Source organism: Choristoneura fumiferana, chromosome 17 (genome assembly GCF_025370935.1).
Source record: "Choristoneura fumiferana chromosome 17, NRCan_CFum_1, whole genome shotgun sequence".
Lineage (NCBI taxonomy): Eukaryota > Metazoa > Arthropoda > Insecta > Lepidoptera > Tortricidae > Choristoneura > Choristoneura fumiferana.
In genome coordinates, this window is record NC_133488.1 from 19,876,726 (window position 1) to 19,901,757 (window position 25,032).

The 25,032-nt window shown below is 38.0% G+C and overlaps 1 protein-coding gene across 2 annotated transcripts in view; it reads left to right on the forward strand.

The window, feature by feature from the left end:
• The window catches only part of LOC141437073 (uncharacterized), a 168,116-nt gene that overhangs the window by 29,487 nt on the left and 113,597 nt on the right, over nt 1-25,032 (forward strand). Inside the window, exons 2-4 of one of the 2 annotated variants that reach the window (XM_074100286.1) lie at nt 6,090-6,838; nt 11,115-11,220; nt 15,410-15,497. In XM_074100286.1, the coding sequence (XP_073956387.1) occupies nt 6,166-6,838; nt 11,115-11,220; nt 15,410-15,497 (867 nt within the window). In that variant the 5' untranslated portion in view covers nt 6,090-6,165. The remainder of the gene's footprint in view (nt 1-6,089; nt 6,839-11,114; nt 11,221-15,409; nt 15,498-25,032) is intronic. The other variant, XM_074100287.1, reaches the window with a different exon arrangement.

Consider the following 25,032-nt stretch of genomic DNA (forward strand, 5'->3'; position numbering starts at 1 on the left):
AAATCGTGGTTTGCATTAAACGTTACAGTTAAAACAATCATGTCAAATTTCAATGACTCTAAGCCAGCGGTTGTTGTTTCGAGGATTTTATCCCTAATTCCGAGAGAAATATCGGAATAAAAAGTAGCCTTAGGAAGTAGCTAGTAGACCAACGGCAGATGCTGATTTGGGACCAAATTCGTGGACATGCATTCAATGTTTCTCGAATTTTGTCACGATAAATATTTTCTTTCTTTCTTTCTTTCTTTCCTATGTTTTATTCCAGATGTCCAGCTATCTAGATACCATTTCATCCAAATCCGTCCAAGCATTTCAGCGTGAAAAGTAACAAACATACTCACTCACTCACTCCACAAAACTTTCGCCATTTATAATATTAGTAGGATGATATTGACCCAAAAAAGCCGTGGTGGACTAGTGGTTGACCTATCGCCTCTCAAACAGGGGTCGTGGTTAAAACCCCGGCTCGCCCTCTGAGTTTTCCAAATTCATGTGCGGTTACATTTGAAATTTACCATGAGCTTTGGGCGGTGAAAGAAAACATCGTGAGGAAACCTGCACAAACCTGCGAAGCAATTCAATGGTGCGTGTGAAGTTCCCAAATCCGCACTGGGCCCGCGTGGAACTATAGCCCAAGCCCTCTTGTTCTGAGAGGAGGCCTGTGCCCAGCAGTGGGACGTATATAGGCTGGGATGATGATGATGATGATTTGACCCGGATAACTCACGTCTTAAATCGAGTTTAGCTCATGTTAAGTCTCATGTTGAGTTTTGATGAAATTTAGTTTATGACCTAGATAGCTGTTTCTCTGTAAAATACATAGGCCACTTTTACCTCGCTTACATACACTGTTATGTTTAAGATACATGCATTTTTATAACAGCTTTAGGGGAAGTTAAGTGGCTGAGTAAAAGCACCTTTGTCGGTTAACTATATAGAACTCTCGTACTACCGAACTGAACTCCTTTACTAATATACTTTAATTACAAGAAATCTTAACATATACTAGAATATTTCTAAGGTAGAGATGGTAGCGTGACTTATCTGAATCGATCGCGCGTGAGATAGATACCGCTGCATTCTAAAAGATTCGAAATCAACCGACACGATCCAGATAAATCATGTGCCCCATATCGGCACAACAGCGATTTTTACAACCTTTTATTCAGTTTCCTGTTCCGTTGTCTGTCTGTCTGTAATCAAATCTTGCAAATTAAGTTTCACCAACTTCCAGTAGTCAGATTGACTTGAAATTTGGAATACTTATGTAAATCGCGTGACAATACAATAATTTAGTAGTGACATCCTGGTAGTCCAACCAGGATCGTCACCGCAGGACGGAAGTCTTCAACGGTTGTTGTTGTTTCTTTTAAAAAATATGGCTCTGTCCATCGGAGGACAATTTTGCCAGTGTTTAGTAGTTTTTGCCGTTGTACGGTAAAAAAATTCTAGAAAACTAAATATGAGAGGTAATGGTGATGAACGATGACAGCGCGAAATCCCGTGAGTGAAGATCCTTCAACGGTTAATAGCATCGATTTGAAATTTGACAATGCAAGTACTGTCAACAAAAAGTACAGTCAGCAAAAAAAGCTTGTATTATAAATGTTTTTTTACAATACAAAATACAAATAAATATTCTTTATTGCACACCATAAAGCAGTAAAAATACTTATAATATAAACACTTAGATTCACGGTAGACAATAGGCGGTCTTATCGCTTAAAAGCGATCTCTTCCAGACAACCATTTACAAAGTTTTTTTACGGTTATTATAGGTTTTTGTTACTATTGTTGGTATAGATTTCCAAATAGGCAGTCATGGGGCCCAAGTCAACATGAAGTGGCCTTTGGTACTGTATAGGTAATATGAAAGCGAGGTGGGTGCGACTATCATTTTTTTCATTATTATTATTACTAGCTTTTGCCCGCGGCTTCGCCCGCGTGGAGTTGGGTTATCGCGCGCTGGTCCCTCGGGAACTGTGCATTTTTCTGGGATAAAAAGTAGCTCATATCACTCTCTGGCCCATAAACTTATCTCTATGCCAAAAATCTCGTTGATCCGTCGCTCCGTTTCGACGTGAAAGACGGATCAACATACAAAAGTACAAACGAATATTGTAATACATAATTAATGCGTATTTACATAATTTTACCTAAATCGCTGTTTCACTCGCCTTTGCCTCGCTCTTTCATTTTGAAAGGAGGTATATGCCCGGCAGTGGGATACATAGGCTGGGATGATGATGATGATGAAGCTAAATCGAATATCATTCTGCATGATTACACGTCCGTAGACGTCGGGCGATTTGTCAACGTCGTCGCCTCGTTTTTCCACCGAGCTATTAGCGAGTCGATCGTTCGAACGATGGCTGCTGGTGGACGTGCGACGCGCGGATCCGGTAAGCCGACGTTTCTCGACGTTCTCGACGGCGACGTTGTGGCGTTAATCCTACTATATTATTAATATTATAAATGTAAAAGTTTGTGAGTGAGTGAGTGAGTGAGTGAGTGAGTATGTTTGTTACTACTTCACGCTGAAACAGCGAGACGTATTTAGATGAAATTTGGCAAAAAGTTAGTTTATAATCTGGATTAAAACATAAGATACTTTTTATCCCAACATTCCCACGGGATGAGCATAAAATCTTGAAATAACAACCGCTGGGCTTAGAGTCATGAAATTTGGTATGTAGGTAGCTGGACCTCTGAAATAACACATAGACTACCTACCTACTTTTTATCCCGATATTCCCACAGGATAGGGATAAAATCTTGAAATTTCAATATTTCGAGTTTTGAAATTTTCGACAGTTGATATAAATTTTGGAAAATCCCAGGACAAAACGTCATACCTACACACTGGACAAAATGACATGGTGGATTACGTTTGGTTCATAGACTTTCTGTTATTCAAAGTCTATCATTTATCTCGGTGGGTTGTCGCGGAACCGCGATAGAAACTAAACGTCTGACTAGGACCCAAGAATCCATAAAAAATATTATGGAAATAATTTAATTATATTGAATGAAATGAGAAATAAAAATAAACAGGGTACAGTGGCATCATGCAGGATAGTACTACTCATACTTAGTGATGATAGCTCTCTAGTTCAGAAGATTCCACTGCCGACAAAAAAATGATGATCGAGTGACCCTGCGTTTGTTGCAACTTCTTTTTTCTTGTTCTTAGCTCAGTCAATGCTGTCAACAGTGTATTTTTTTTTCTTTAAGCTTTTGCTTCATATTCTGATAACTCAAAACAGGCTAAATATTTTTTTGCCAACAATATATATTCTTAAAGTTTTAGTATATCATTATGCCCTTAATTTGTGTGTCATTTTGGTCACTATATGGAAAAAATGGTTTTTGGATTCGTTACCATGTTTCTTGATATTATTCTTACCTAATTAAAAGCCGATATTACTGATAGTCAATGAACTGAAGTTGATTATAAATCAATAAGATTGATTATTTTTACGTTAGGTGAAGAAATATGATCCAAAATCAAAGCACCCTGTCATTTTTGACGTAGTACCCTTAGCTGGACACCTGGAATAACACATACCTACACTACTCTTACGGGATACTCTTACGGGGTACTCTTACGGGATAGGGATAAAATCTTGAAATTTCAACCGCTGGGTTTAGAGTTATGAAATGTTGTAGAGTTGTTCTTAACACAACCTCAATGTAGACCACGATATAAATTTTGGGATTTCCCAGGGGAATTTTGTATAATCCCGGAATTTCAATTGTAACGACCAGATTTAATAGTTTACACGTCCGAAGCCGCGGGTAAACTATAGTAATGTATAATCCCTTCTACCTACTATAAACAGAAACACAAATTTGTAAACCTAAAATAAACATAAGTTAAAAAAAATACTTCTACACTAAAATAGCCCACAGTGTTAAGCCGTGGTGGCCAAGTGGTTTGAAAGAAAGAAAGAAAGAAAATAATTTATTTATAACAGCAATGACACATAATTAGTAAAAATAATAATAAGAAACCACTACCTGTTTGACCTATCGCCTCTCAAGCAGAAGGTCGTGGTTTTAAACCGCGGCTCGCACCTCTGAGTTTTTCGAAATTTACATTTGAAATTTACTACCAGCTTTGCGGTGAAGGAAAACATCGTGAGGAAACCTGCACAAACCTGCGAAGAAATTCAATGGTGCGTGTGAAGTTCCCAATCCGCAATGGGCCCGCGTGGGAACTATGGCCCAAGCCCTCTTGTTCTGAGAGGAGGCCTCTGCCCAGCAGTGGGACGTATATAAGCTGGGATGATGATGATGATGACTAAAATAGCCAGATACTTACCACTTAGAATTAGCTAATAATGATATTTCGGGATATCCCGAATAAAAAGTAGCCTGTCTGTTTAATTTCTGTGCCGATCTAATTAATAATGTTTTGCCATCATATTTTGTCTTATAAGTTCGTATTTATCCCTAAACTTGGCAAGGTGAGACAAGTGTACTCAATTCAAGCCTTTTTGGATTCTTGTAGAGCTAACAAAAACAACTTTAAAAAAAATACAAAAAGATGATTAAATTATGTATCTTATTAGATACGCTGCTAATTTTAAGGTTACCTTGCTTTTTCAACTAGCTTCAGTAAACTTCAATAAACTAGTTCAGAAAGCATGATAAATAGGAACCTTTTCGACAAAATACGACGGCGAAACATTATTAACTATTATATCTGTGGGTGCATTTAATTACGAATAATTGTGCCATGTGAAGAAGTAGATAGATAGATAGAGACTAATATAACAAAATAACATGGCTCTATACACGTTTTTAATAAATACAACAACAACAACAATAAGTAGTAAACAGATAGGCAGAATAGAGATACTTTTCAGTTTGGTTTCCATTTTCTTCAATACTTATTTGAAGTAGGTACGAAAAAGGATCAGAAGTAGAGTCAAGTCCTCTTTAAATCTGAAACCAGCAAACAAATTAAATAGACAAAATAAACATTATAAATATTCCCAGAAATTGATAAACTTTTATAACATCAATTGATCAAAGCGTTGTCTGACCCGTTTCATTTATTTCTACTTTAGGTACCCTCGATTTTTAATTACATTTATTTCAAAGAGATTTTTTTCAACAGTTTTACGAGAAACGTAACCTTTTCTACTGTCTAGGGTGAGGCGGTAGCGAGATACAATTTGGCCAATATAACGGAACTTAAGTGTTGAGAGGCGTGAGAAAGACGTCAATTTTTATCTGTTTTGTCTATGGTTGGGTCTAAGTAGGGTCTAAGTGCGGGTTCGCATTTCAACGTTTATTTTACGAATACATTGCTTTAGTTTCATTATAGATTAGGATATTTTAGTTGTATATGAGATGAATAGATTTAACTTATATATAACGCTGAAGCATATTTATGCCTGTATTTAAAGTGCGACAAAAATCATATTAATCGTGGAAAAAGACGGCGTGGAAAACACGGCTATCTTGCAAAATTTCATTTTTTACAGTTCGCTGTGAATGTCGCTGTTTGTATCTTTTGTTCGCAGTTTTTAGTTTGTATTTTGAGGTTAAAGCGTTAATAATACAAAGTTAATAACAATAATATAATAATATAAATAGAATAAAGGGCCCTGGCTGGTGTCAACGTCACCCATGTTCATTAAGGTTCTTTTAACACGTTCACTAATCTTTATCGCGATGTATGAAGTCGACTATTTTTAAACTTACACTTTACCCTTAGAACTTTGTAATTGTACATTTTTGTGGGCTAGTTTTGGCGACCGATTTCAAAAAATTACCTTGACAATAAAATATCTTTTAGGATAGGTGTAACATTTAAGTGAACGTCAAAATCATATAGACCTACCACGCATTAAAAAGATAAAGTTCCTTTCACGAGATATTTACTCTCATACATTTATTTATCTTTCTTGTCCCTAACACCTTTCTACTTCACTTTTAACTTACGCTATCATCATTTACCAAACTCTAACAACAATTTACTCACAGTTTAAAACTTGACAAACTGGAGCAGTTAAATTGCCCCGAGGTTAAACTTGTTCCGCGAACTCGCATAGTTAACCGTTCCTTCCTTGTTGCAGGTTCCGTAACGCAATCATGAACTAACTGGAATAGCGCCGAGTTAAAAACGAACTATAATGAACGCTTGACTCAAACATGACGAACGTCAAATTAAAACTAATGTTCTTTCTCTTAAACGCGCTTCTTACAGCTGATATAGTCCACGCGCGACCATACTCTGACAACTCCACCGATGTGTACATAAAGTACCCAAATAATGATACTTTAATACTACCAGTAGATCCTAATTCAGATACTCTAATAGTAGCTAGTGATGACCAAACAGTGGAAGAAACTAATAGAAACTCCAATACAGATATGGAGGAGATAGTCAACAATGAGCAAGACAGAGACGAAGCGCTGTCGAAGAAGAATATGAAAGAAAATGATAGCGTTTTAGAATTACGTAAAGAGGAAGCAGCGGGGTTTGAAAAACAGTTAAACATATCAAGTTCTTTGATGGAAGATATAATTGATTCCGAAACAGATAGAGAGGAGACTCTAACAGATATATTGTTTCGTCCGGCTTCAGAACTGGTGGAAGACATGCCTCGTTTTGAGTTTTTGATTTCTACAAAGTTGAATGAAAGTGATGTGTACAATCGCAGTGTGAATAGTGTGAGTGACGGTAGTTGGGGGAAGAACAGAAGCAGGAAGATTGACTACGTGGAGCTGGTGGAAGTGTTGCGGCCCCATGGGGAGAACAAGAGCGCCTACTTCGCTAATATCACGGGACACGAGGTCGATAACGACCTAGCGCCTGACACAAGTAAGCAATTCATTAATAATAATTATGCTAAACACCATTAAACACTCACGAGTATCTAACTGTATTACAAAGGCTGTATTTAAATTAACCAATTAGAATCATTCAGGGGACCAAAAATTTAAGCATAAACGTGAGCGTCAATTTTTGAAATTAAATCTGTAATAGCACCATTAATACCACGGTATTGTATACCTAGAGGTAAAAATTGATTCGAATTTGAATTGCACGTACTTGGTCGCAAAACACCTACAAATTCGTGTACTACCCCAAACACTATTTCATTGCATACTTTGTATTATATATTATTACATTTTATCGCAAATTGTAATTCTAAATTTTATCATTTGGTGCAAAATTTGATTGGACCTGTTATTAAAAAAATACTACTTTTTTATGGTACTTTTACAAGTGATTTTGAAAATCGGCCCACGCGACATCTGGGAGTCCACTTTTTTTTTAAATTCTTTTAGCTAGAATGAATATAGCTTCTATCTATACTAAGTCACTCCCACTGGTTTCAAGAGCCAGTTGTTTTGATATTTGTTTGTTGGTTTATCTGGTAAAATTAGTATAAAATTAAATACTAATGTCCGAAAGAAAGCATATTACTTTAACTGTCAGTTATCTCGAAATATTTTGTCATTTTTTTGTCATAAGTCTATTGATGGCTTAAAACCATCCGTCTAATTCAATATGTCTTAAAAAAGTGAGCGGCGTTACGTCACTCAAATCAGTTTCCAATCCGGAGAAATTACCCATTTTGTTCACTTGACAACCTTTTTCACCAAATTAACGAGGCCCCGGGAAAAAATGTCGGCAGGGCAGGACTCGGTCGGTCCCGGGGACGATCCTGTCACGCATCCAGAGAATAACGACCTTTAACATCAAATAAAGCGTTGAAAAGTACCTAATAAATGAAAGACTCCAATTTGCATTGTCTTCATTTAAAGTTTATCATTTCAAGGAATTATTTATCCTCGATGCAAAATTACGGATGTTATACGTTTGACCCCTATATGTGTGTGTGTGTGTGTGTGTGTGTGTGTGTGTGTGTCTGTGGCATCATAGTCCTAAATGAATGGATGGATTTTATCTAGTAGGTAGAAAGTCTCGTAGAATGCTAGTTTTTTTGGAGGAAGGGAGGGAGGGAAGGAAGGCTCTTATTTAAGTCTCATTAAAATCAGTTCAGCTGTTGTTGAGATATTGAATTATGAAATGACAATGTTGGGGGTTTTCGACTTCTTAATAGTACATTACAGCCGAGGCCGGGAAAATCAATTCGTGGACAAGAAGAGCGTCAATAAATACGAATCCACGTATTGCTATTTCCGCTGAGGCGTATTAATAATAATATAGTGCTTTTCTCCAATAACGCGAGGAAATAACGCAAAATTGTTAAAATATGAATGAACTAAAAGAATTTCTTTGCACACCCGCGACCTTTTCTTAGCTAAGTTTATGGAAGATAACTGTGTTCATGCAGTTCCTCCACCTCCACACTGTAGAACACACACAAATCACACAAACCCATGGATCTATCACTACCACCACACTACTCTGACGCGTTTCGAACTCAACCAGATCCCATCTTCAGAACAACACAACCGTACAATGCTACCAGAAAAGCTAGCAGCTAAAAAATGTAGTATATCAATAAACAATATAAAGTTAAATGCAAATGAAGCCTTGTATCACTAAAATACGGTTTAAAGTGCAACTGAACGTTTTTTAGTTAATTCAGCGATAATATTTTGTTACTATTTTTTAGGTTTCTTAAATAATTGTGCTTGAATTCGAAATATAAAAAAAACAGTGACACTGTTCGAGACATTTATAAAGACGCTGCTGTTTCTTCCTAAATTAAATCTTAGACTAGGACTTAAAAAGAAAAAAGATATAAAGAATTTGATATCATGAATATTTGGCTGTTTAGATTGACTTATCGTAGTCAAGACGTGAATTTAAAAAGTAAAAAACTACACAGTAATGGAATTTCACACAATTTCTGCCGATCAGATTTTTTTTTAATTTGTGGGAGTCTATGGAAGAACTTCGCGGTCTATGTTTGCGACAAATCGGCGGACATTTCCGAGCATATTGGAGAAAAGTTTTTAAGGTTACTTATCTTATTTATCTCATCCAAGAATTTCATGTCAGCGCATTCAAATTACTTTTCCAACATTTTCCGAGGCGAAACGATTCTTAGGTATTAAATGCAGGGTGTAGGTAAAAGTAATAATCTTGAAATCATAATAAAAATACAGCCCGTTTACGTCTTACTGCTGTAGACTGGCTTCCTATCAGTATGAGGGAGCTTGGGCTATTGTACCCACAATTCCACAATTGAAACAATAGCATACAATTTTCAATTAAAATCAAAAACATCTCATTTTTGATTCTTTGTAATAACCATTAGGTTCCCTGAGTTCAGCGTGCATATTATCGCCCACTCCAAAAATGATTCATTTTCCCGTCCACCCCAAGTCCGTCCGGCCAATAATGGCGGCCATCGATGGACAAATTGGCTCGGAAGGAATTAATGGCGACAGCAATTGTTTGCCGACGCCCTCATGACTTGCGTATTTGGGATTTTCGTATTGAAATGGGACGTATTGGTTGGGGCGAGTTTTAGGATGTGTTAATAATCTTAGCTTTTCTATATTATTATTTAGTTTTCATCCCAGTTCTGTGTTCCCTGATCGTTACAATCAGGCCGTCTTCAAATCTTCTTCTATCTTCGTCTTCAAGTCTATTAGTGTAGTGTTAGCCAACTATGTTTAGTCTAGGCAGCACTTGGTCTAACTCCGAAAGTCTTCGTGAAATAGTTTTCGTGATATGGTCTTTTCGTGATAAAGTTTTCGTGAAAAGTTTATCGTGATTAAGTACTGACACGCCGAAAGTCCCGTGGTCAATCTCCTTTTACGATACCGTCGATCCGACAAAACCGATTCCCACTGAGCTTAAAACTTGTCTTATAATACCCGAGTATTAAAACTGGATCAGATTTTATCAAAAATAATCCACCAGTTGCTTCTGTCAGCGCTTTTATACAGTTTATTTCAGGGAAAAGTCGATATCGAAGTTTTCTGAGCCGTAACGGCACGTGCAGTACGTGGCATTCTGTTGGGGTTATTCCTAAAATATTGAGGTGTGGAAGTTTCTGGATATGGAAGGCCGGAAGGACTTGTCAGATGTTTTTGCACGCTCCGCTGTGGCAGATATTAATGCTGGTGACTGTACTATACCTACTGTTTTTTACGTTTCTTACCTTAAGCACGGATGAAGTCACGGCAGGGGCTGCGAAAGATTCAAGGGAATACGCAGAAGGATGGGCTTCGATATCAGGATAATCTGATTCCCCTTCTGTAGCAGTCTCCCCTTTGCCACTTGATGACGCTGTCAAAGTGCCAGTTGAATTAGCAGTAGACGGAGGACTCGATGAGATTGATTAAACAATATGTAGGTATAGTGTCCTAAAAAACAAATGAGGTTTAATACAGCCAATTAATGATTTTACTCCCACTCACGAACTTTGACGCGCTTCTTTGTATTTTTTTTTGTTTAATTGACAAATGAAAAACACGTGGTCAATATTTTCTAATAATATTAATGACAGTGTAAATATATGTATTTTTTACCCAGGGTAGTTACTGAATATTTTGGAAAATAAAAGGTTTGGATGCATGTTTTTAACCATCAAAAAGTTTTTTACTAATAGTGAAATATATAAATTATGTTACAACTATATCATAAACAAACAAATAATATATTACAATAATTAACAGAAATAAATTATTTACAAATTTCACCCAAGTCGTTGCTATTGGGCAAAAAAAAACTGTATTATTCATTTATTAATTAGAAAATTAACAATGTTATATTATACACATTACCTAGTAAACTAAAGATAAATCCTAACTAAATAAAACAAAAATGTCAAATTAAATAAAATAACAAATCTAACCACAAATAATCAAAAGAAACCAAACAATGTCAAACAAAATTAAATAATTAATTACAACTTAGAAATAGAAATCAATTATTTGCAAGAATACGGTTAGTTACAGGACTTAAATTATAATCTACGAGTACACAATAGTATCAAAAGAAAAATTGACAAAAAATCTAATGCCTTGACTAACTACGGTCCGTGCGTCAGACAAATTGCCTCTTATCAAAGGGACTATAGTCTCAGAACCTGTGGTGGGACTACAGTCCCTTCTGGGTCGGTGGTCCCAGCCCCGACTGGTGTCCCTGGGCACGTGACCCGGCGCAGTCCTCTCCGTGTTCTCAGGGTTCACGGACCTGCAGACGCTGTTCCTGGCCTGCTTCGCCACGCTGGTGCCGTTGCTGCTGGTGCTGTTCGCTACGTTGTTCATCAGGTGAGTACACTCTTTAAGCCGGGTTTTCACTCTGTAAGTGCTGATAAACTTGAGTAGCGAATGTTATCGGTTCAGAAGGTTCTCGAATGGCGTCCGTGGACCGGGAGACGAGCGGTCGGTAGGCTTCCAACAAGATGGATCGACGACCTGGTTAAGATCGCGGGATCGCGGTGGATGCGGAAAGCACAAGATCGGTCTGAGTGAAGAGCCTTGGGGGAGGCCTGTATCCAGCAGTCAAAGAATAATAAAGTTTAATATCGTACGCATGCACATACTCACAAACTATCCCAGCCGATATACGTCCCACTGCTGGGCACGGGCCTCCTCTCAGAATGAGAGGGCTTGGGCGGTAGTTCCCATGCGAGCCCAGTGTGGATTGGGAACTTCATACAGACCATTGAATTGCCTTGCAGGTTTGTGCAGGTGTTCACGATATTTTCCTTCACCGTGCTCGTGGCAAATTTAGAATGTTATTTTGCACATGGATTACAAAAATTGGAAGGAGATGAGAGGCCATAGGTTAAACAAGTAGGTTACCACGGCTTTTTAATACTAAGTAGTAGGACACAGCAATGCACAGATTTTGACGGCTTCTAAATGACATTTTCGAGTGATGTGGTTTAAAAATGTTTCCCTGCTGGATAACATTTCGAGCCAAATGAGTCGACATTGCGAACATTTTCATGTTAAGTTATTTAATTAAAAGTCCAACCTCATGGCTCACAACACAACTAAGTTGCAGTTCAATATTGCCTTCCTGAGCTTAATTTTTTTAAGTGTTTATATAAACAGCACATAATAACCTAAACAAAAAAGAGTTGGAAAACCCCCGACTTTGTCAATTCAAAGTTCAATATCTCAAAAACAGCTGAACCGATTTAAACATGTCTAAGAAATATTGTTCAAAAACCTGCTTTCAAATAAAAAAACCGCATTCAAATCGGTTTACCCGTTTAAGAGCTACGGTGCCACAGACAGACAGACATAGCGGTCAAACTTATAACACCCCTCTTTCTGCGTCGGGGGTTAAAAAAGGTATTAAATAAAAAAAACAAGATTTATGGCATTAGCTGTGTGTGTGAGGAAACGCAGCCAACCTTATGGTCACCCTGCCCAACAGTAGCGACATGGGTGACATTGTTTACAAATATAGGTTTTAGGCAGATCAACTTAGTTTTAGTTTCACTTTCTTTGCTTTTGTAAGAAGAGTCTAATCAGCTAATCACTAGTCCCTGCCAGTCCCTGGTCAGATCACAAAGGAAACCCTAGCTCTTAGGCATAAAAGAAGGTTCTCGACACGCATCCCCACAGAAGGGTATTGAATTTCTGAGATAAGTATCATTTATCACTTCGGGGATATTAGATATGAATGTAGACAGACTTTCTGCGTTACTGTTTAGATTACTAAAGCAGGACTGCACTAATATCTGTCCCACTCAAAGACAGGTTCAATTTATACCAGGTGGTAATGGTGTTAATTTAGTCTCTCTCTTTCTTTCTCTCCATCTCTTTCTAAACCCCTTCTCTCAATCTCCCCTTCACTCTCCCCCCTCTCTCGCCTTTCTCTGCGTCTCTCTTCCTTTTGTAAGCTCTTAATGGAGTGAAGTCAAATTCGTAATTTTTATCTGCTGCAAGAGTTCATAACCTTTCTTTCCTCTATCCACCCACATCCAAACTAAACCAACTCAATCACGTTACATACATGTTCACAATTTAATAATAATCCATATTCCATCTTCGTTTCGACGTCAAATGAGAATGAGCCTTGTCCGAGAGCAATATAGCTCGCTTTCGAATGATTGATGGGGCCAATAAGGGCGCTTACACACGATCGGATGAACGGAAACAGCTTTATTGGGTTGCCTGTTGATATTGTGAAGTAGCGCTTTTATTATGCGAATGGTTACAATACTCAATTTTTATGAGAAATTATGATAAGTGAGCACCATCTATGGATACCTGCAAGACCAAAGGATTGCTGACGCGTTACTTAGGGCTAAGATATAATACCTTACCCGTGTGGTGTCGGGTTAGAATTACACCTCTCCATTTCTTCCGTGGATGTCGTAAGAGGCGACTGAGGATATAGGTTAAGGTATACCGTAGGCGGCAGGCTAGCAACCTGTCACTATTGTACCGTTTTTGTCAATCTTAAAAACTAAAATTGCTAAAAGTGGCTCCGAAGCGGTAACGTTTCGTGTGCTCTGCCTACCCCATTTGGGAATACAGGCGTGATGTTTCTGTGTTCTGTCATATAATACCTTATTTGCTGATTATTTCATCGGCTATATTATTGCTCTCCACTGTTTTCCCGCGAATATTTAATTATCATTGTTTCTTATTATCTTTTTAACTGCAAGAATTAGGCCACCAGTGGAGACTGTAAAATCTTCCCTTTATCTAGAAGTCAAAAATAACAAGTTTTGTACCACTCAAGCTTAGCTTGGCGTGAGTGGCGTCGGATTTATACGTTTACCGGACGTTACGTGACACGTCTATCAGGCGGACGTCGGAGATTGCCTCGGACGAGTGGCAAAATAGAAATAACCCCCCATTTGTGCAGGTTTTATTCAGTTGGTCATCATCATAATAATATCACGTATCTGTTAAAGTACTTCCAGTAAACGAGTCTTCTAGTGACTTTATAGAAGTCTGTGTTTTATATCTGTGTACGGTTACTATGACTTGTTATTCTTTGATTGTTGATTTGTCTTTATTCCAATATGCATATACTTTAATATGGTAGCAGAGCGCAAAAATAAGATTTGAAGCTTAAACCGGATAACGGTCTATTTTTTCAAAGAGTGCGGAACAATCAAATCGAACGAAAATGGGTTCAAACATTAAATTCGAGATTGGACGACTCGAAGGTAGTACCAACTGGCAAACCTGGAAATACAAAGTTTCGTTGCTATTGCGGAGCATACCAGGTACGCTAGATATAATCCAAGGTATAGCGACAAAGCCTGATCCGCCTGCGGCGACGGCGTCATCTGGGGAATTGTTAAAATATTTGATTTGTCTTTATTCCAATATATTTTCCCTTAACAAATGCATTTACTTTAATAGTATCAGCAGTGGGAACGTCCAGTATCGGACATATTCCTACCCCATAGACCTCCAGTTGCTTCGGTTGGAAGAGGCCTGCATCCACCGTGAGCCTGCGGCTTTGACCAGGTCAAAAGTCCATCTTGTTGGTCAAACGTGAGAGAAATATCAAGGTTGACAATTGGACCTCACGTGGTCAAATTATAAGCATTCTACATATATTTATTTAGCATTTTATATTGCTATCATAAGGTCGCGGGTGAGCAAAGTTATTGTTTAAGTTCATTGATATGGACCTCCGCAAAGTAACGCCTGATTCAATAAATCATTTAATAAAAACAGACATCTTGTCTATGTCACTTTCATAAAAAATAAGACAATAAAAGAAAAATTTCGAGATGCTCCAATAAACTAAAATCAACATATTTGACGGACGTTCAAACGACCCCGCTTCCGCTCTGGCCTGAGGCCAAGCCTTATCTAAACCTTCCAGTTTCATTTTGAAACAAATAGATACCTATACTAGCACCATATAATTCTCAAAGTTCACTGCCACATAATATTCGTACATCATCTAACTTTTGCTTTGAATTAGTTTAAAATAACAGTTACTTAAAAAAATCTTTATAGATTCTTACCTCAGAGCTTGGAAAAGGTGAGCTGCTTTGAGAGTGTGCATAATATGGTACCTACCTTGTCAATTAATGGAAGTTGTCCCATGTGTAAACTAACGAAATTATTTTAGTTAGAGTGCTTTTTTTCTACGAGCTTTAAGAGTGAAGAGTAATTCATGGTTAATTAAATTAGGCATACTTTCGATGGGAAGTAGACATTACGGGGAAATCTGGAGACACCTGCGAGGAAATCTAATTTTCTAATCCGCACTGCAGGGCTACAACGAAACTCGAAACTCGAAGTTCGTGTCGTGCGGTCCCTCTGACACTTATACTATTTAATACGAGAGCGAGAGGGACGGTCCGATACGAACTTCGATTTTCGTAGTAGCCCTGCTGAGCCCGATCTAGAAATACGGCACAAGCCCTCTTATTCTAACAGGAGATATGTGACTTAAAGTAGGACGTATGATGATGAGATGAGAAAAAACAGATATAAGAAACTAACTCTAGTTACCTGGTTCCAGATGCATGTGCCGGCGCTACTGCAAGAAGCCTGCCGACGCGTCCGACTCCGAGAGCAGCGACAACAAAGACACTGCTAGCCACCAACAGGTCAGAATTTACTTGCTTTCGCTCAGCAACCCCAAGTTGATCTGGGTTCCCAATACCCATTGACGACCATATTGGGTTGATTCTAGGGTAGGCAGTTTGTAGTTTGCGCCGCGAGATCGCGCCACCAGCACTGGCGCTGCCTGCCTTGCTGCCCACTCAATGCAAGCCATACATAACCAAAACCAGTATCACAGTATAACAAGTTTCCCTCCAGTAATCCGACGGAGACGTCTAGACAGAGCAATCGTGCAGTGATGAGACGCGTGCGCATACTTCGCCGTTCTACTTCTTAGTAGCTTGGGACAAGTCTTCTAGGGAATCGCGTTTTTTTAACATTTCAATTTATAATAAAATTTATTATGGTGAGTTCGACATGTACTGTGAGTGCGTGCAAATCTTTATCTCGCATAAATAAGGAACTAAGATTTCATCAATTTATATAATCGTAATTTATTTATTTTTTATATGATTAAAAAACAAATTCAAAATTCGAATTCAAATCATTTATTCAGTAAATAGGCCGCAATGGGCACTTTAACACGTCATTTTTAAAATTACCAGCGCTTTCGGAAAGACCATCATTGCCAAGAAGAATGCGCCGCAAGAAACTCGGCAGGAAGTATTTTTTTCAAAATAAAACAATTACAAATAAAATACTTAAAAACTACAGTACCTATACAATTCAAGACAAAATTACAAAAAATATTAATAAAAGTATTTGTGAGTTACTAATCTAAATATGAAAGTATATCTTGTAGAAATACTTACCCCTTAAGTATGCCACCCCTAATTCATTTTGTTTTATATAATTTCACAATAACAATATGTACCGATTCGTAAAATACGTACATCTACCTTCCAAATCTTAAATTTGTGACAACCCTTTCTTACTTGCGTCAATACTCGTACCTACCTAGGCTGTGGTATCGCTCAACTTCAAAGCCGTCGGCCTACCGTAGGGAAAACTTGTTATACTGTGCCAGTATCATGCATGTCGTCGGGGATACTGTAAATTCGTTGATGTACCATCAGCCAAATATGTGGTCTACCACCCTAAAGTTGATAATCGTTTGAATGTCAAAAAATAATAATGCCAATAGACGTATCTGTCAACTTGAAAGTTCGACTTTAGCGACATATTCATTTGATAGGAACTTGTTTAAAAATTGATAGACCACTTATTTGGCTGATGGTACCATCCATAGGTTAATACCGTGTGGTCTGTGGATGACATACGCAGGGTGATTGTAACACCGGGCTGAGGGTTCTAAAGAGCTCAAGCCCTCCGTCAAAAGAATCTGAGTACCTATCTGAATTCAGGAGAACTCACAAAAGTACTGTTGTGTCTTTTCTAGTGCTTTTTATGAGGGAGGCAAACGAGCATGCAGGTGGTAGGACCTTGTGCAAGGTCCGCCCGGATTGCTACCACCATCTTGCTCGCTAATCCTGCCGTGAAGCAGCAGTGCTTGCACTGTTGTGTTTCGGCGTGAAGAGTAAGACAGCCGGTGAAATTACTGGCACTTGAGGTATCCCATCTTCTTAGGCCTCTATACCCCTGGTGTTGCAGATGTTTATGGGCGGTGGTGGTCTCTTACCGTCAGGAGACCCACTTGCTCGTTGCCGACCTTTTAAGAAAGTATAAACCCTTTTCTTAAACGACCCGATATCATAGTGTCCGGAAACACTGCTGATAAAAGTTAACTCCATAATTTCACTGTATATGTACTAGGAATTTTATTTAAAAGCTACCGTCCATGCAGTTAAAATCTTCACATGGGGAGCGTCATAGTTGAATGTCCGCGATCCCATGGCGCTCCAGTAAAGCCGAGTTTAGACTTGCAAGAAAAATCGTGCAAGTTGCATTACATTGCGACGCTCGATTGACCACTACAAACTCGTTATTAAACTATGTTATTTAGACGACCGGATGGCCAAGTGGTTAGAGAACCTGACTACGAAGCTTAAGGTCCCGGGTTCGAATCCCGGCCGGGGCAGATATATGTATGAATAATACGAATGTTTGTTCACTCTCGGGTCTTGGATGTTTAATATGTATTTATCTATATAAGTATGTTTATCAGTTGCCTAGTGTCCATAGTACAAGCTTTGCTTAGTTTGGGACTAGGTCAATTGGTGTCAAGTGCCCATGATATTTATTATTTATTATTATTATTATTTACGGCCTCGCAATGTAATGCAACTAGCACGATTTTTCTTCCAAGTCTAAACTCTGCTTAATGGCACAGTGGACAAACGCCGATGTGTTTTTAGTGGGAGTCCCACATAACTTTCCACGGAAAGTATGCACAAAGCATTTTCACATCGCAAAAAAAACCTTCACAGTACCTATACAATAACTCCGGATTTGTCGCTGTTGCAAATGTTTCAAATGGTGAATTGCATTGTTGACGGTCAATCAAAATTGAAAAAAAAATGCTGCTGAAGAGACAAGACTTTACACCTGCACCAAATTAAAAAAAAAGTAAGTGCGACGTGTTTCTTTGTGTCTCCAATAGGTTTCAGTGTTATGGCTAGAAAAAAAGATCGAAATCATAACCTCTTGTTTTCTTAAAGTCGATTAAACCCTTTGAACCACATTGATAAAAAAGTGGCGGTTTGGTTTCATGTTGGTTATTTGTGTTTGTTGTTTCCTTCTAGATTCTCGAGAAAAGAGCACTATGTATATTCGCCTTAGTTGGAACACAGGATTGTTGACTTCATACTCTCAGGCCTACCTACCTAAGCAATAATAATAGGTACTAACTATTTCAGTACCTATGCATAATACATTGTAGATATTGACAGATACGCGAGTGATCCCATAAGGATTGTGTTTCAATATGGCTCCAATCAATTTATTTCAGGTCCAATTTATTTATTTTCAGGCAAATTGGCCCATACAATAAAAACCTTACAGACTACATACATAATAAAAAACCAAAAACTCTAAAAACATCCACATAAACATTAAAAGAAAAATTCGCACGCTCTGCAATTCCAGAAGTTCAATCGGTTTTATATCGCTCTATACGAGAATCATTCAGCACCCATTCGTTCAATCCGCTCTCCCGTAATGTTGGCACTCCTGAATGGCGTCGTGAATGAATGAAGTCAAAGGCTTCCTGCCAAATCAATCACTCCCGGGATCGCGGTCCCGATACGATATTTTATGTATTTGAGATTGTTTCTTTTAGTAAGTTGCTTGTATTCAAACTTGAGTGGTTTATCGTGATTTTTGTGTTAAAAAACAGCTTGTTCAGCGAGATCATTAGGTATTCTTCTGCACTAAATTAGTACCTACCTATAGTCACTTAGATAATTTGAATAAAATCAATTATATAATATATCCTATTTTTAGGGTTCCGTGCCTCAAAAGGAAAAAAAAGAACCCTTATAGGAACACTTTGTTGTCCGTTCGTCTGTCTGTCTGACTGTCAAGACTCAATAAAAAATAATCTCGGGAACGCGTATAGAGGCGGCAAGTTCAAATTTAAACCATACTCACTCAGGTCTTCAGTCCCTTGAAGCTGTGAAAAAATCAAACTTCTTAGTCAACCAAAGTACCTACAGTCATTTAAAAAGGTGTTTCCATACAAATTGCCTTAACCGAAAAATTTATAGGGTACTTCCAGCTGCCCTAGAAACTTGAAATTTTGTATGAAAGTAGCTCTTATAGCATAATCAATACGAAAAAGCTGAAAGTCTGACTGTGTATGTCAATATACTTTCTAAAATGGCCCCACACTGCGTACATTTTTCTTAGGACAGTGGTTCTGCTAACACTGGATATTCATAATTACCTACAAATTTGTACGGAACCATGGTGCGCGTGTCCGACTCGCAATTTGCCGGTTTTTTAAGCAATTAGTTAGTAATTTCGTTAATACAATACTAACTCGCTTCCCGCGCAGCTTTGCATGGAAGCATAATAAATTTGTCCATTATTTTCTTTCATACAAACTTTATCCCAATAGTTACATCCACAACAAAATTAGCCAAATCATAAGCCGCTCAGAAGTGATGTGCAATATAGACTTTTATTTACCTAGATGTAGATAACCAGATACGTACTAATTTTTAATATAATTAACCTAACTAAAATAACAACGGAATATGATGAAGTTCCTGTTTACAATGAACCAATCATTTGTTTCACCTGTTGGGTTAAAATAAAGCTACACCGACCTAGAAAATAAGCCGGACTCATCTAACTTGAAAACCGAAAACAAACTAAGTAACTAAGTATATAGGTACAGGATTAACAGGATCAGCCTAGGGCTGTACGACTTCGGACTGCGGGCTTCCAAACATGTCCACATTTGCAGGTGAAATTTGTGTTTTGGGAAAATTATTAATTACTTTTATTCCCGAGTTATCGACAAATATTGCTCTAAACATTGTTATTACTACGTCGGTAACTTATAAAGAGGTAATAACTCCCAACTCTCTCCGATTCGCAAAATTTTGAAGTGTTAATGTGTTCAGTGACCTGAATACACACAGAGACAGTAAATAAACAAGATAATCAAAGTAAAACAAAGCAAATAGTAGTAAGTACCACAAACAAGTGATTTTCGCAATGATGTTCATTTCAGTCAGATCCATTTTTAATAAAGACTTGTGTTTTAAATTCAACATTATATTAAAAACGCAATATTTGACAATATCAAGGATCTCAAATTAAACTTAATAATACTAGTGTATTTATCACAGTTCTCTGTAACATTTTCTGCTTGTGGTAGTTCGTTAGACGAAACTGAATGCCTGCCTTATTTATCTGAGCAATCACTACACACCACTTTGCTCTGCTTTTAGTTTCAGGCGTGAACCAACAGCAATTTTGTTAGTTATTTTTCCCGCCGAAACCTTTCTCATTTTTCAAATAATCATCCAGTAGAACTTTATAATGTAGGTTAGATTAGGTTTGATTTATAACTTTTTTTGAACAATTATTGGATTCGGAGAAAATAGAGTTATGGTTATGACAAATTCATTGTTAATTTCAACGGTTAGGTACTTACGCATCAACAGCTACACAAGCCGATATGGATCATGGAACCCGATACTTAATATCTAATTACTTCCTTAATACAATACCCATCTGACGATTGAACTAAATCCCAATTGAAATACTTGTCAGTAGGAGAAGTTATAGGCTGTTAGTTCCCGAGATGTTTATTAGGTTAGGAATTTCTCCATTCAAGAGTGTCAGAGTTAGAAGCTTGTCGGCAACTTCATAATAATGTCATACAAATCAGACCCTCTGGGATCTATTTTAGGGATCCTCCTGACACCTGCGTTCGCGTTCTATTAGGACGATGCCTTATTGTCTTGGCAATTTCAGATAATAGACATGGTAAGATTGCGTATTGAATATAACGGATTAAGAATTATGCTATCAATAGTTTTTGGCGCTATTAAGCGACCAGCAGCGCCGCCGCATCATCCCGCCACTATTATTATCTCTATCTGTGCACCACGGTTTGAACCGACCAATCAACGCTCACGCGCGCCTGGCGGTCGACGTTGAGTTACGACAAGATGGCCTTTGACACTGAATAGAATTTTCTCAGGTTTTTCTTCTTCTACGACTCGCGGCCGTGGCACATTGTTTTGTAAAATAACTACTGTAAAGCGAACTGTAAACTGTGTCCTTTGCTGGGAAGAAGGGGTGCGTTATTCTCTATAACGTTAAAAGGTGTACCTACCAATAAGGTGCGATGTCTCGCATAAAACTTTAATAATAATAATAAAGTAATTTATGGCTGCATTAAAAAATAATAGAATTACTCGTAGTCGTAGCAGAACAGAAACAGGAGATCTTAATATTTTTTTAACCGAATTGAGTTTCTGCGTTACAGAATAACAAACATCCACACAGACAAACATATAATCATTCAAATGTTCGCATTCTAAATTTTCGTGACATGTAGGATTTCAGTTCAGATCGGGGTAAAAATAATGTTTAAAATTGTGATAAGCCCAAAGATCTCGTTGTCGTGATTTAGTACAAGGGTCGCTTGGCATATTATTTAGGTTTAGAAAGGGATCAACTACATTTACATTCCACATTCGTCCAGTCCAAAGCCAGCTATAAACAAAGCAAGAGTGGGCGTACTCGTAAACGGCTATATACATCAGCGGGTTATAAGGACTTCTACCTACAAAACATTCATGACGAGTGTGGAATTAACCAAGCAGTGGGACGTGTATAGAGTGTGTGCCACGACAATGAAAGACAGAAAGAAAAACATTTTATTCGTGACATTTTCCAAAACAAAGACAAAAGAGAAACGGAAATCGAAACAAAGGACCCCGGACCTAAAGTATGGAAAATGTAGCTTCAGTTAAATATCCTGAGATTTTGATATGTTATAGATTTCAAAATCCTGAACATAGGTGTCTGCAAAACTTAACTAAACTCTGGAAGGGACTCGGAAACAGAGGTAGCGCCCTTAGATACTTTTGATCAGGACTTTGAAGCCTATAACATACCAAAATCTCAGGATATTTTCCCCATTTAGGTCCGGGGTCCTTTTGTTACGAAATTATCCCAACTCAGCATGATGTCAACCTTGCGGCCGACGCTGGTCTTCCGTTGGAACCATAAAACAATGCCACATGAAGGGAGAGTATCTATCCATCATCATCATCATATCAGCCGTAGGATGGCCACCGTTATACATAGACCTCCCCCATAGACCCCCAGTTGCTTCGGCTGCAAGCAGCCTGCATCCACCGTCAACCCACGGCTTTAACCAGGTCATCCGTCGATCTCGTTGGTCGCCCAACGCTGCGCTAGCCGATCCACAGTCTCTATTCGAGAACTTTCGACCCCAATGCCATGCATATTATTATCTTTGTTAAAAATAAAGTTGTGTTAAATACTTGTGATGTATACATATCATTTAATAATACACAGGTTTTTCCGAACCGGTGGTAGATTTTTTTTGACATTCATAAGTGCTTGTTATAGCCTAAATTGAATAAAGATATTTTGACTTTGACTTTGACTTTGACTTTCCCATTGCCACTTCAATGAGCTAATTCGCTTCGCTAAGTCAGTGACCTTGATTCTTCTACGTATATCCTCATTTCTGATTTGATCCCTAGAGAAACCCATAGCTCTTTCCATAGCTGCCTCGCTAAGCAACTATGCCTGAGCCTATTTGTAAGGCCTATAGTGAAGCACCACTGTCATCTCATCACTGGCAACACACTGGTATTTATCACTGGTCACACGGGCATCTACTGAATGTAGAAAATTTTGCTGAACAATACTTCTTTTCGATTTTAAAAACAAATTAAACTGCACTTAAATGTTTTTGAATAATTCCCTATCTGAACCGGGAAACGTCTGCCTACTTAGTACAGTCACCTGCATTAATATCTGCCGCAGCGGAGCGTGCAAAAATATCTGACACGTCCTACCGGCCCTAGAAATAAAGTCCTATCAGATATTATGCACGCGTTGTTCTGATATTGGTGCTGGTGACTGTACAAGACAAAAAAATGTTGTTTATTAAAACGCGTTTAAATTCTTAACCCACTGAACGTCGATTAACTCGCTCGTCCTGGCAAGCGGCTGGTTAAAATTTAACCCGCGCCGAAATCACGCGCCTAGTTCACGCGTAGCTATGAATAATTTACGTGGAAACACACGGTCACAAGGTCCGGGCGGGCGCGACGGGTTTCAGCAGAAGTAAATTTTGTCAAGTGTCCGTGAAAACTACTTTTATTAAATGTATTAGATTATTTAAAAAAAATATGTTATTAGTGTTACGAAACTACTTTTACAGGTTATGATGAATTCGTCGCTTAATTTATTTCATAAAAAATAAGTCTATAGTATTAACATGTTATTTTGAACATTAAACTACCGCGAGACTCACTCATATTAAATAATATATTGACCCGGATAACTCACGTCTTAAATCTACACATGGTTACATGTTATTGTTGACGGTTAATCTAAAATAATAATAAAATTGCTGGAGCCCTAAACTGTCCAACAATGTTGCATGGAATTTCCATTGTCATTTGTCATCCAGTTAATAACTTTTTAAAATGTAAGAACACAGTTTAAAGTAAAGGTATACAACTTTATACACGAAATAAAAAAAGTTACTATGTCAACGTTTTTGCATCTGCAATATTTTTTTTGTCAATCAAACATAAAAAGTTATGGACGTATTCACGTTTAAATTAAAAATGTACGAAGCCGAGACGTCACACGGAACTTCAACGGGCTATATCTCTAATGTTATATTAATAATATATATTTGTATTGTATTGTATTGTATATAGCCTTTTAAACGTTTGCAATTATTATTCATTAAACTAGCACACCAGAACTTAATCACGACTTTTGTATTATCAAAATTACCTTCATATTTCAGCCACACACGATACCTAACCTAACATCATGGCTTTATCGACTTAATCCTAAATCATTTTGTTACTTATAAGATTAAAACTTATGAAATATATAAAAAAACTAACATATTTCGTTTTAAAGAAACTTTAAATGAGAAAACATGACAACATAACCTAATTTTTATAGCTAAAATTACCTCAACTCACCTCGACGTTTAGGCCACATTGCAACGGTCTTAGTGACGGTTTTTCCCCCTTTTTTTGTTATGAGAAGGCAAAGATCAACCAGGTCACCTGATGAGAAATGATCACTACCGACAACAAGTACGATTAGACATGTTCTGAGCAAAACAAACGCCGCGTCTCCTTAAGCATTTACCGTCCGTACACAACGGCTCGTCCCACGCACCGCAGTACATTTTGTTACTTATTCAGATGGTGGAACACCTGCGTCGCGCTCGCTTGTGGAAAACCCAGGCTGCTGTAGAACTAACATCGTTTATAATCACTATTAGTTTGGACGGGGGTGGCATAGTGGGCGGCGGTCCAATTGCTTTGACCAATGCCATCTGAGAGGATAGTGGGTTCGAATCCGGGGTCGCTTATGAGTTTTTTAAAATTAGTGCGAACGCGTTTTACGGTTAAGAAAAATAACCGAAGGAAACCTGTACCATCAGCCAAATATGTGGTCTTCCACCTTAAATTTGATAATCGTTTGCATGTCATAAAACAGTAATACCAATAGACGTGTCTGTCAACTTGAAAGTTCGACTTTAGCGACATATTCTTTTGATAGGAACTTGTTTAAAAATTGATAGACCACTTATTTGGCTTATGGTACAAACGCGCGAAGCAAATCCATGATGCTTGTGTCCAATCTGCACTAGACCAGCGTGGGAACTTTGGTCCAAACCCTCTCATTTTGAGTGGAGGCCTGTGCACACCAGTGGGACGTATAGGTTAGGATGATGATGATGATGATTTTCTGGACGAGACCTGTGCTAAAAGAGTTGAGTTAGTTGGTTCTATTATTGTTCGCTCGAATTTTACGTGTATCTGTTCCCAAAAGTCATCATCCCAGCCTATATACGTCTCACTGCTGGGCACAGGCCTCCTCTCAGAATGAGAGTGCTTGGGCCGTAGTTCTCATGCGAGCCCA